The following is a 13,394-nucleotide window of genomic DNA, read 5'->3' on the forward strand; positions in this document are numbered from 1 at the left end:
TCTTGGGACCCACAACTTGGCTACCTACCTTTCATCTATCTTCTGTGCTTGTCAAATGGAAGATTTTGTTGAAAGATGAGCCTAATTTTATTTCCTAGATTTACAGAGGGTTAAACACACACACACACACACACACACACACACACACACACACACACACACACTCCCCCCACACCCCAGACATCTACGAGAAAGCAATGGTAAACTAGTCCACAGCATAATTACCATAGGAGGAAGTTTGAGATATGCTCACTCTAAATCCAAGAGCCCGGCAGAGGCAAAATGAAAGATGCGGGGTGTGTTTCTTTTTAATTATTATTATTATTCTATCGGCTAAATCACTCCTCACTCGACATTTAATAAAGGGTGATAGACCAAACACGGCTGATTTGGAGCTTGGCGTAATGACCGACCTGAGTGAAGGTTTGTGTACAGAGTGGCTCCCCATTAAATAGGGCTCTGTGGAAGCAGCTGGTTCTCATTTTGAAACAACCGGTTTCTCTATCCCCAAGTGCTAAAGAAAATAATCCTTGCAATCTATGACTACACACTTTCACAGAGGCAGCAATGAGAATCTGATTGTGGAGATAATTAAAGTCATTCCTGGAACTTCCAAGAAAAAAAAAAAAAAAAAAAACCGGGAGGAAAGAGGTGGGATTGAAAGAAAGAATAGTCAAATGATAGTGTTTAAAATTAAACTATGACAAATCATCTGGAGGGGAGGGGGAGGAGGAGGAATCCCCACCCTTCACGCAGCTGGGTGGGAGCAGCTCTGTTTTCTCCCCAGTCCGCAGCTCCAAGGGGAGGCTGAGATGCCATTAGTCAGGGCCACGGCCCCCAGTGTCCCGCTTGGACGCAGCCCGGGAAACTCCTTATCAGTGATGGCACATCACGATGAGATTTTTTTTTTTTTAAGTTTCAAAGCTTAAATAAAATAGCCGGGGTTGGGGGAGAATCCCATCTGGATTCTTCAACAAATAGTCATTCTGGCTGATCTGAAATTCTGAGATTATTTTAACATTAAGAAAAACCAGAGAACAGAGCAGACATTGGAAGGCACACTTCTCACAGTCACGAGGAGAGCTTGTTTTTTGTCTCTGATTTGTTTTGTTTTAACGCTGTGCAGTTCCATTAAGAACCCATGCTCCGATAGTCTGAGTGACATTCGGCCGAAGCTACGTTCCCTGCGCGCCTGCAGATTCCATGGGCTTGGGGGAAACTAAAAGATGTGTAATCTGTCTGTCTGCACTATCGGCCTGTAACAGGAAGAAGAGAGTGGCTCAGTCAGGACGATCCGGGGCCTCTCAATTAACCTGATTAGTTCAGCACATTGCTCTCAAGAACGACACCTTATCTTGAAAATAAGGGAGAACGTCCTCCCTCGATAGAGGCAGGAGCCCTCAAAGCCACAAAGACACAGCCTGTCCAACGTGAGCCGCCTCTGCTTCTCCCTCCTCCCGGCTCGCAGGTCAGGGAGATGGGCAGACGTGGCGCCTGATTGGATTTTGTGTCCTAAGGACAGGAGGCAAGCTCCCGTCTGCCCAGGTGGCCTTGGAGAAGTCTGGGAAAAGGGATGCCCTGTGGGCAACTTCAAGCCCCTTCTTTCAGAGTCAACCAGGCACATGATGGGATTGGGGTGGGGGACAGGGGGGTTGGAGGGGGGGGTTCATTAACCCTTCAGTCACCAGAGTAGCACATCAATATTATACCTGCCTGAAAGAAGAAATGGTGAATTCTCAAGTCTTCTAACATTATATAAAACAAAGGAACTGCTGAAACATATGTTACCCAAACACTGATTTCATGTTTGATATAATAATGGGAGACTTCCAAGGTGCCATACAAAAATAAAGGTTTCCCCAAACTCTCTGAAATCTGCCTGCTTGCAAAGGATCCTGTATGTATGTGTGTGAGTGTGTTAAATTCACATCACCGTGTGTAATAGACATACTAGTTAACAGGATATATTCTTGAAAATGTGCTTTGTGCGAATGTCAACAGCCGGGTTTTTCACTTACTTGTCTGCTCTGTGATTTACTTGATCAATTAAACAGTTAGGCAATGAGGGGATTTGCATGGTAATCGTGTGAAGATTAACATTTTTAAGTGTAACAAATTTAGTATTTTTAGCTCACATTTTTCTGTTCCTCGTCCTTCTTGAATGGCAGTGCCTTTTCACTTTACTATGTAGTTGTAACAAGCCTGTCTTTATGCAGAGCGACGAGACCACCAGATTCAGCAGCTGCATTTCTAGCTCCTTTCTTGCATTTTACAAAAACATACTCTAAGCATCTACTACACAGCAGTGAGACAGCTGGCCTGAGCCCTGGGAACACAGCAGCAACCAACACCCATCCACCACTGCCCTCTGGGGCGTCCAGTCTACCTCCTAAAGAGTTTATTTGCCTCAGCAGCACCAAAGGGAACTAAAATTAGACTTTCATAGCTGGAAAGCATCTCAGAGATCTTTTCATTCCAGCCCTTATTTTAAAAACAATAGCCACCTTCTACTGAATATGATTCATGTGCCAAGCATTGTGCTAAGTGTTCTCCATGCATTATCTACTTATTTCTGACCACAGCCTATCAGGTAGGAGCTCCTGGTCTCACCCAGGTCTTACAGATGAAGAAACTGGGGCTTACAGAAGTTAGATGATCTGCCCACAGCCCCAGAGTTAACACCGGCAGAGCTCAGATTTGATCCCAGGCGGTCTCCCTCCACAGCCTGTGGTCTTAACCGATGTGTAGCCTGTCTCAGAGGAGAGCGATAAAACCACGGAGTTTGCCCAAATGCAGTACCACGGAGCAAGAGCTAACAGGCAACTTCAACCCAGGGAGATTTTTCCCTCTGCATCCTGATCTCCATCTATCTGAAATAACATTCTTCTACTTTAAAAAAAAAAAAAAATCAGTGTGTTCTTTTTCACACTTACTATTCCAGTTTTTTTTTTTTTCAACTCTGAGACACTGAAAGCTCCGTGTTATTCATGGTTATGTCTCCAAGCCTGGAAACAGTGTGCGGCATATAGTAGACACTCAATAAATATTTGTGGAAAGAAATCTATGAGTGAATCCTCACCAAGGGGACTTAGCCACCATAATAAACTTCAGTAAGGTAACTCTGCTTATTGGACAGTTCCATGGCAATCATCACATTGAGAGCAATAATCCATATGGAATAGATTATATTCAGATTACAAGAGCTGCCTGATTTCAAGCACCTAATATGTGCCAAACCCTGTGCTAGTTGTTTTAACCCACACAACTCTTTAAAATCAAGATGACTTTTCCCATTTCAAAGATGAAAAAGTTGAATCCCCTGAGGCTCAGGTATTAGGTGGAGTGGTGGAAGGACTGGTTTCTCCTCCAATGGATTTCAAAATCAAGGTCTTTTCCATCATCTTCTGCCTTCTTCCCGACTTCACTCTGGTTTAGTGCCTGTTTTTTCCCCCAACAAAACACATAATTGTTTACTCATCAAATTAAATGAGGACACAAGAACTTCAATATTGTTCTAGCAATGGGGACAACAATTTATATTATGTTTTTAATTAGTTTTTTAATCCCAAAAGTTAAGTGCCAGATCTACTAAGAAAACTGTTTAGGTAAAAGGGTTTAGATTAATTCGTGGAAAGGATGAATCATGGATACCAAGAAAAATAAATGAGACTGCATGAAATACTGAAAACAGTATTTTTTTTTTCTTTCAACTGGGCAATTGAGAATGGAAAAAATCAGGCTGAGAGCTAGGACATGGAGTTTCTAATCACTTGCTTTGTCACTAATAAAGTTCATGTAGCTGTGTGCCTCAGTTTACAGATCTGTAAAATGGAGTTAATTCATGCTTTGGCATTTGTGTGAAAAGAATTCTTTGAAATACTACACCTTAAAGGTCTTCAAAAACTTTGCAAGTACCATTCAGAGGTAAGTTACAATTAAACTCTTAATGGTCAGGGATTTTGTTTGTTTTAAGGTGCTCCTGGGCCAGGATTCAGATGCTAGTCTTCAAGAAAACATATGGACGGCCAGAATAAGACACTCCCACTCCTACAGCCACAGAAAGAAGGACTCGATTTTCTGAAAGTTATTCTGAGATGTACTCCGTACATCTGAGACTAGAATCTGGCTTTGAGAAAACACCAAGACCATGAAGACAAACATGGGTTTTCGACATTGCAGTAGCTTCAAAGTTACCCAGGCTAACGCTTAGCCAACTTTCTTTTCTAAAGAACTTTCTAATAAGTAAGAGATTTCTCATTTCTCATCTTTGTTCCTGTCTTTGTAACGAGTGTGTGTGTGTGTGTGTGTTTGTGTGTGTGTGTGTGTGTGTGTGTATATACATGTGAGAGTCACCAAACCTGACAAAAGTCCAGGGTTCTTCAAACTACCTTTTCCAATAGGGCATCCAAGACTATTAAAAATGACATTTAAGGACATTACCAACAGATGAGAATGCTAGTGAATGGGAGGCATATTAAAAATAAGAGGAAGTCACCAGTCTACTGAACAATAATAAGTAAATGGCGAGAAGCATGATTGATCTTCAGATAAAGTTTAAAAAAAAAAAAAAAGAGCTTTAGTCAAATCACGGTGGCCCTGGAAAGGCGGAGGGTGAACAACCTCTGACCATCAGAAAAGCTGTCCAGCTTCACTCCCACCTCCACGGCCTCGCCATCGGCCTGGAGAGAAGGCGCCATCCAGCATGGGCAACACTCGGGCCCTAACGGGGAGCGAGGATACCCGAGAAGGCAGTAGTGTCATGGAACAAAATAAGCTAATATTTCATTTCAATAACTTCCAATTCATTGATTAAAAAAGAAAAAAGTTATTTCAGCCTTGAAATGCCACGTCATGAGCATTCATACCCTACAGAAGGACTCTTAGGACCTCCTCTCCCATCTCCCCATATACAAACTATCAATATCTAGTCAATCAAGCAGCAGATAAGCAAAAAAAAGTTCTTGAGGGATTCTTGATATTGATTAAAGGGGCATTTTTTTTAAACCACTACAACCTTGACATGAGCCAAAATTTGAGACTCTTGCCCAAACCCTATACGCTATGCCTGGTGGCCATGTCCATATTAATAAATGCACACGAGCAATCTGATGACTATTTTCTCTTTTTCCCCACTCTCTCGGCACTGAAAGTGTTAAGGAAAACAATAAAAGAACAAGTAAGTGTACAGGGTAGGATTTACTGGCATTTACTTTTAATCTACGGCCCTTCACTCTGTAGCTTATCGGGCCTCTGTCAGTCCTTTTTCCTCCTTTATATTTCATGAGGAGCCCCCCATGCTGCTACTGAGAGACAGAGCCCAAGTGTCTATAAGCTTTTTGTCAGGTAAAAAGAGAAGAAAAAGGAAAGGAACAAGAGGAAAAGCAAAGCTAAGAGGCATCTATTAGATGTCACTCGGCTTTTGTATTCATGTCAATGATTCAGGATTAGAGTATTTGAAATAATCTTATTGAGAGGAATCAAAAGGCCCACCGAGTGAGAGCCTGCTCTGTGGCACACGGCAAAGGCACGAACAATATCTTATTAAAGATGTGTTGGCTAACACTATTACTTTATATTCTATTACAAAACTATTGTGCCTCCCACAGTTAGCAGGATGGTACAGTCACCGAGTGCCATTTTGGAGGTCATTGTGTGGGATCGAGCTATATAATTTGCCAGCTTGTCTAGCTAAGTCTTTCCAAGTAGGGTTTGGAGGCAAGTTTGGAACTGGAACCAAGCACTTTGCCTTCAAAAATCAAAATCCCCCAAGCACACTGAAGACCACTCTGTTCCCACTGAAAGCGTAGTATACATTCCACGGATGAAATGCCAATGGCATTCTCTTCCCCAGAACCAGTTTCATTAAGTTTGCATCATTTACCATATGTGACCCCCTGCCCCTCCATGAAAAATATGCAGGGTTTTTTTTTTCTTTTTGGCTTGATTCCCCTCCTCGTGAAAAATATGCGTGCACACACACACATACACAAACACAGATACACACTCAGCTTCACACATTAGCAGGGTTAAGGCAATTAAAATTCTATTACAATAAGTACGGTAACGTTAAAACCTTCATTTGCTCCTGGACAAAGGCTCGTAACCGGAGGAAGAGTTGGCTAGGGAGATTAATCTCCATCTACCCACACATTTCAAGGCAGCGAGCGACCAAAGACAAACCTGCACTGTTCACCATATTTCACTGGTTGCAATTGGAGTATTTAGGTCACTTTTATATTGTCCAGGATGGTATACAGTTACACAGTTTGTAAAAGGAGGGATGGGACAGTGGCAGGGGAAGGAAAAAATTAATAGTCTATTTCAGATAATACCTGATGTAAGTTAAAATGACCAAAATGCCATTTCTTTATACGCAGGAGCTTCTAAATGGAGTCTTTAAAATTTGGTCAATTTTTATTAAAGAGTTTTTCAGGTACAGGCAGTAGGGGAAAACGAGGGGGATTTATCAATGGAGAGCTGCACTTGGGGAGGGTTGGGTTTGGTTTTTTTTTCCATTCTAAGCAATTTCTTTTAGAAAAGTAAAAGCAAATTTAATATAGTGATAGATTCTCATCACGAACTGACTGTGCAAAGTTGTCAGATGACACACAAGGGACTTTGTACTGCTTTTCTGTATGTTTCCTGAACTGTTACAAAAGCAAAGTTATGATGACACGGGATAAAAACCCACACCATGGGCTGACACCCGGGCCAGTTACACACATGCACTGCTGATTCTCTGAAGCTCCATTAAATGCACTTCTTGGAAGTGGCTGCCATTATTTCCTTTACAGGAAAACCACTGTTGTTCATTATACAGTGTCTGCAGTAGTATTATATCATGTAAAAGTACTTTGCATTATGATATATTGTCAGCATATTCGAAATCCATTTGAATGTATCCTGGTTATGTATTTGGGAATAGCTGATAGTAAATGGAATACAGACTGCTATTAGCGGATTGTATTCATTATTTTCTTATCACGGTAGCAAACTGCACACAAATGTACCAGCTCATCTCATATTCAGAATGGTATTATCTGATATGTGATTAAAATTTAGAATGATCAACTCTCACATAAGTCTCATCGCTAATAATCACACGTGAATTCCCACTGAGAAAACAAATGTTTAAGTACAGGAAGGGTTAATAAACAACCATAAATTCATGCTCAGTGTCAGCGCTGGCTTCTCACTTTGGGAAAAATGCAAAGCTCTCAGACCAACCAAAGGGACAGCAATTATCCTGCCTACGGCAATTTTAAAGGGTGGGTTCCTCCTCCTTTTGTTTTAACAGAGGATTCAAAGTTAGGAAATCAAGTGATATAAAAAAGGCTTATCAGAATTCTGAGAAATGTTATTTTTATGTCTGGTTCTTTGAGCCTCGGATAGCCATATGTGTCCCCTACAGAGTGATCATGTTTCATGGTTCTTCTAAAAACTGGATGAAGCCCCAAAACAGTAAGTTGAAAGGTCGATGAAATGAAGCCATGAAACTCTAAAAGCCTCATTTGCAACTTTAATAGAAGTGTACATTTATGTTCGTGTTAGTTGAGGACTTTCTTTTTACAGAAAATAAAGAAAAAAATGTTGTGAATTTTGGGATGGATGTCTGATGATAAAAGATAGAGGAAAATCATTTACTGCTGAGGGGCCCTGATAAGTTCACAATCTTAAGACTTAGAATAGATCCCATCCTGCTCCACGGTTAAAAAAAAAAAAAAACAACTAAATTATACCCTAACTCTGAAGTTTTCCTATTATACAGATGACATATATGTTATATAAATATATCTGGATCAATTTAATCAAGAAATTAGCTTGGTGATAAGACAACACTGCACTTTTATGAAAACCTATCACAGCACTTATACCTCTTAGAAGAAGAATGGATCTTAAACAAAATTGTTTCTCTGAACAAGTGTGATGTAAATCAACAGGTAAAATGGCCATTCTCATGTTCTCACTCCTAAACATTCCATTTCAGACGACAATCATAAAGAAAACCCAATCAGTGTCACCTAAGTTAAAGGGATCTAGGTATGGAAGATCTTAAGAAAATTCTAGGAGGGTAAAAAAAGGGGGGGGGCTTTTTTAATTTTATTTTATTTTAGGAGACCCTTGGGTAAATGTAGCCTGAAGAACTAGTTCCAAACAGGCTAGGTCTTTCATGCTTCAGAATTCTTGGGGGTTTTTTTTTGTTTTTTTTTTAATTTTGCGTGTCAGGGCTTACGTCTCAAACACAGGTACAGAGATTCTTACAAATGCAAAAGAAAGGTCTGTTAAAGCTGCAATAAGTAAACCTAAAATCTTTAGAGTTATATTAATTGGTGGGATTTTAAAATCTACATTTTTAATATTGGCGGTGAGAAACTCAAAACTTGCTGATTACTCAAGCCACAACATATCCCAAAAGGACTATGTCCGGATTCGCACGAGACTGGAGAACGTAATTCGAGGAGGAGTTGCATCCTTTATTATTTCTATCTATTAAAAGAAAAAACCCCACTTGTCAACTTCTCAGGATCGACAGTAAATGGAAATAAAGAATTGGCCTCTCATTTTCTCCTTTTATTTAGTGGCCCAACACTCTCATCAGTTACACTGATCTCAAACTGAAAAGCCAAACAAACAAATGTCGAGCCGTCCCCTCTCCTGCCCCACTGGACATAAGTGACACAGATCTGGCCGGAAACTTGAGGATTCTATGCGAAAGGAATCCTACAGCATAATATGGAGGAAGAAATGTTTTTGTAAGACCGTCTGTATTCATCTGTGTCATTGTTCAAAGGCAGTTTAGTGAGTCCAAGTTTGGAAAATAAAGAGTTTCTTGAAGCAAATCTAGAAATGGATGGTGATCCTAACTAACTAGATAATGAATAACAGTCTGCACACTTCACATATTCAGTTCAAGCATTAATAAAGAAATTTCCACCTAGAAAATGGAATTTTTTTTTTTTTACAGATTCAGAAAAACTGGGTTCCCAATTCAGACTACCCTATGTGACTTTTGTCATTATCATCTTTTCTGATTCTTATAAAGTAAACCTAATTAAGAACCTCCCTCATTAGTCTTCCAGAAAAATTAGCACAGCTTATGCTAATTACTCCTGCAAAATTTAATAAACTCGTTGAAATGGGAATAGTCTAATGAGGTTTTATTTATTGAACTAAGATAACTCCAAGGAAAAAGGTTAGGACACAAGGATATCCAATGTGGTAATAAAACTACAATTTATTCAATTTCTAAACACGAATTTTATTGCAAACCTTTTAAATTCAAATATGAGTTACTATGTGAATATGTTAAATCAGTCTCCACCTTAATCCAATAACTGCAAGTCATTTTTTGCTTTTTCACTTTAACAATAATTACCACACATAGCCCTTTACCTCAACGATAATGAAATTTGCTGTTATTAGTTCCTGGTCATCAGCTATTAAACATAACATATTTGACTTTTCCCGTGTCTGCACAACTCAAATATCGAGATCAGTGGGCAAGCCTAGTTTATATAATTCTCAATCAAGCCATTTGGCATCAGGCAGAAATACGGCCTGGCGGTCAACCCCAGATGCACATTTCGTACACTTACAGAAATCCTCCTCCAAACTTTTTCCAAGAGACTTGACAAATTGTCACAATTGTAAAAAAAAAAAAAAAAAGTTTGGGTCATATGTTTCTTACTTTGTCGTATGCTGTGATAAAAGAATGAAGTGGAAATCCATTTCTAAATCACAGTATTGAACTTCTGATTTTGTTCATTTCACTTTTTTCATAGAGTAGGCCAAGCTGATGTCCCCACACCACTGGCAGCAATAATGCAGCCAAAATTTAGCACAGAAATAGCTTACCCTGCACCACTGCCGTATGACCAGAAAGCCTCTTCTATCAATCCTATAAATAGTTTTCCTGAATAACCACTGCTAAAAGTCTTTTGACTGATAAAAATAGCAGTGTTCTTCCAAAATCCGAAGGACAAGCAAAGGGAGGTAAAAATTATTGGTGCCCAAAAGGTGACTGCGTGTTCAAATTATGCTAAATCCGAACACAAGGATTGCCTGTCCCCTCAGCTCTATAATTGCATATTGTATGCGTCTTGTAAAAACAGTTACTATTGCTACTGAATGCAGGTCCCATAACCTATGTCTGCAAAATATGCAGGGATTCACAATCATAAATCTGAAAGCAAATCAAACCCCAAGCACGTAACGCACATATTATGCAATCGGTAATATAGGATCAAATTGGAAACTATGAAATTCAAACACGGTTGCCATCATTTTTTTTTTCCCTTTGCAGCAATTTTATGGAATTGAAAAATCTTTTCTGTTTTGCCTTTCCTTGTGTAAGTTCTTTTCCTGTTGTTTCTCTCTCCTCTCATTGTTAAAAATGGAAGTTTCACATATCAGCATAGACAGGACTGGAGCTTTTTAAAACCTCTGGCAGACTGAAGGACAAATAAATTCTGAAGACTCAGATGCAAATGAAAATAGCTGAATGGGGGTTTGCATATCAGCTGGCATCACTGCTTGAAAAGACAGTTCATGGGAGACGGTGGCAGCAGCCAGCAAATTAACATATGCTGGGACCCGTGCAGATACCCTGGGTTTCAACCATTTTTTCAAGTGCTCCTCTCTTAAGAGACCAAGATTGGCTAACACTGTTTTCTACTTTGTCAAACCAAAAAGGAAAAAAAAAAAAAAAATGAAAAGGATAAATGTCATGAGTAATATCTCTAAAGCCACCAACAGTATAAAGTACATACTTATTTTGCCTAAATTGTTTGAACTCCCCCAGCCAAGAAAAGGTTTTAAGTACCCTACTGGGACAGATGCAAGGCGGCAACAATAGAAGCTGCCCTAATGCAATCCAGGTAACCCAATCCTGTTTCAAAAACACGGGCCGGGCTAATTACAGCGCTGCTGAGTCAAGTTTCTTATGCCATCGCAACCCACAGGAACAGGTCAAAATCAAATGTTACTCAAACCACAGTCATATCAACCTCCTATATCAGAGTCACGGCTTAAAACCAAACGAAGAACTTAAAAGCTTAACCCATTCAAAAGCAAAAAAAAAAAAAAAAAAAAAAAAGTGTTTTCATTGCTGGTGGCAAAGTAAGGTTCTTGTCATCATCTAAACCAAAAGAAACTGTGTGGCAGAACCAAATGCTGATAGTTTCAAAGTTTCGAGGACTATTTGGACTGGTCCTTCATCAGAACACTTTCTAACAGAAGGGTTAGAAAAACTTGCTTAACAAATGGTATTTTGAAGAGCTGTTTAAATGAAACAAATAACACAAAGCTTGTATTTATTTATTACCTTATTCATTTGAAGATTTATCTGCCATTGCAGAAGAAATTATGTGAATCGCATGTCTGCTTTTGTAGAAGAACATCCTATTCTAACTCCATGGGCAGCACACAACTTCACTACACGAAACTGCTGATGTGAACTCAGCGTCAAAATTATTCATCCTCATTTACCAAGCAATGGTATATGTTTTCAGTGAATATTAGTGAAAGATACTTAGTTAAAATATCTGATTGACATGTAAGCTTTATAAAGCTACTCGGCAATCAAAATTGTGTTTAAGCCTTAAGAATCCCAAAAGTCAAATTCAACAAGCGATGTTTCGACATAAATTACAATGAAGCAAACGCTTTTTCAGTTAACTGAAAAATGGCAGCGCAAGCTCCCAAAAGGTAGAGAACTGGAAAGATGGGGCAGGGAGGGTGGTGGGTAGCTCAAAAATCAGTATTACCAGACTCAAAAGGGACTTTTGTTCAGACGCTGCTTTTCTCAATGAGGGATCAGTCAGCCTTATTTGCAAGACTCTTCCAGCTAGTGGAGGATGCTAGCTCCTTTCTTAGCTGACAACTGACAGTATCTATAAACCTTCCAGGCCATTTAACTCTCAATGAGTAATGCTATGTAACAAATGCTTTATCATACATGTTTCCATACAATGAATTTCAATAATTAAAATGTAAAACGAATATTTGGAATGCAACTTTGCATAATATGGGCACACACTGACTCGAAATTGCACCCAACAACTAAAACAGATTTACTGTTCTACAGTGATTTACTTGGTCATGTCAGATTAGTAATATGGATCTGTTTAAAAACACAATAATTAAGACAAGCAGGATAAATTAATCAACTTACAATGCAGTATGAACTACAATCAAACCCGGGAAATAACTGTAGAAAATCTTGGTTCACAGATCTCTTTAAAGCTGCTTTTATGCACAAATAAAACCTTAAAATGTAGATGGATTACGTCCAACAGAACTACTGTAGCTAAAAGTGATAATGATTCAAACATTTTTCAAATAAAACTTAAATATTTATAAGTATCCAACCACATTTCATAAATCACAAATTATTATTATTTTATTTCTGAAGCTTCCTGGCACAGCATGAAGATTGAGCCACAGAAAGTAAAGAAAGAAGAAAATATTCCTTTAGGAGCATGAATCAGACACAAAACTGGAGCAATCCAAGAAAACAGGCCTCCAAAGTACATTCCATATGGCTTTCCCAGGAATCACAAGAGCTCGGCGCAGCTGAAGTCATGACCAACAGGCACATTTCGGCCACATGCCTTCCTAACCCTCACCCACGAGCCACACAAGGCAGGTGTTTCATTATAATGAGGAATAAGGACCCAGTGAAAGTAGAACCATCCCTACCTGTCAATTATCACTGGATCTGAGGGAGTCTCATTTCGGTTGCCACAGCTTTTCTTGTCACAACAGCGGCTATGGAGCAAAAAGCGAGAGGATTTAGTACAACCATTACAATGTAAAATCGTCATTTAGGCAGACAGAAGGTTCAAATTGCTGGGTTGCGAACGCTGGAATTACCACAAAGCCATACCTGGCAATCAACGGATCCCTGGGACAGAAAATTCTATTTGGGTCACCTATGGGTTAATGGCCAGGCTTAACCTCTCCCTGCACAAAGGAGGGAGGGAGAGGGACTCTCACAGAGCCAGCACTGGCAGCCCGAAGATGGGGTCTCCCCATCACTGCCCGCGGCGTTGGAAGGGTTCACTGGGAGAAGCATTGTTATTACATCTACCCAATGAGAATATTCCGGGTTGTGGGTGGCTCACACGCTCTTCCCTCAAGATCACACTAATTGTGTGGAACGCGTCAATAATGAGGTATGAGTGATTTCTCCCCCTCCAGTCATCTTGTATTAAATGGATTCCTTTTTCTTCTCCTTTCTCTTTTATGGGAAATGTTTCCTTCCACCACAGCCTTCCCCAAATCCTGAAACTTTGTTTGCTTTCAAACCATCTTCGTGAGAATAAAAGTGCAGCGTAATAATTAAGGCAAAGAAGCAAGATAAAAGTGGAGGTCCGCAGGTCCTCTGGCTTTTG

At 39.7% G+C, this 13,394-nt stretch overlaps 1 protein-coding gene across 8 annotated transcripts in view; it reads right to left on the minus strand.

Annotated features, from left to right (window-relative positions):
- Nucleotides 1–13,394, minus strand: part of EBF1 (EBF transcription factor 1) — a 397,534-nt gene that overhangs the window by 360,203 nt on the left and 23,937 nt on the right. For all 8 annotated transcript variants that reach the window (XM_032477200.1, XM_032477206.1, XM_032477205.1 and 5 more), the window contains exon 6: nucleotides 12,700–12,768. In XM_032477200.1, coding sequence (XP_032333091.1) covers nucleotides 12,700–12,768 — 69 coding nt within the window. The remainder of the gene's footprint in view (nucleotides 1–12,699; nucleotides 12,769–13,394) is intronic.

Source organism: Camelus ferus, chromosome 3 (genome assembly GCF_009834535.1).
Source record: "Camelus ferus isolate YT-003-E chromosome 3, BCGSAC_Cfer_1.0, whole genome shotgun sequence".
Taxonomy (NCBI): Eukaryota; Metazoa; Chordata; class Mammalia; order Artiodactyla; family Camelidae; genus Camelus; species Camelus ferus.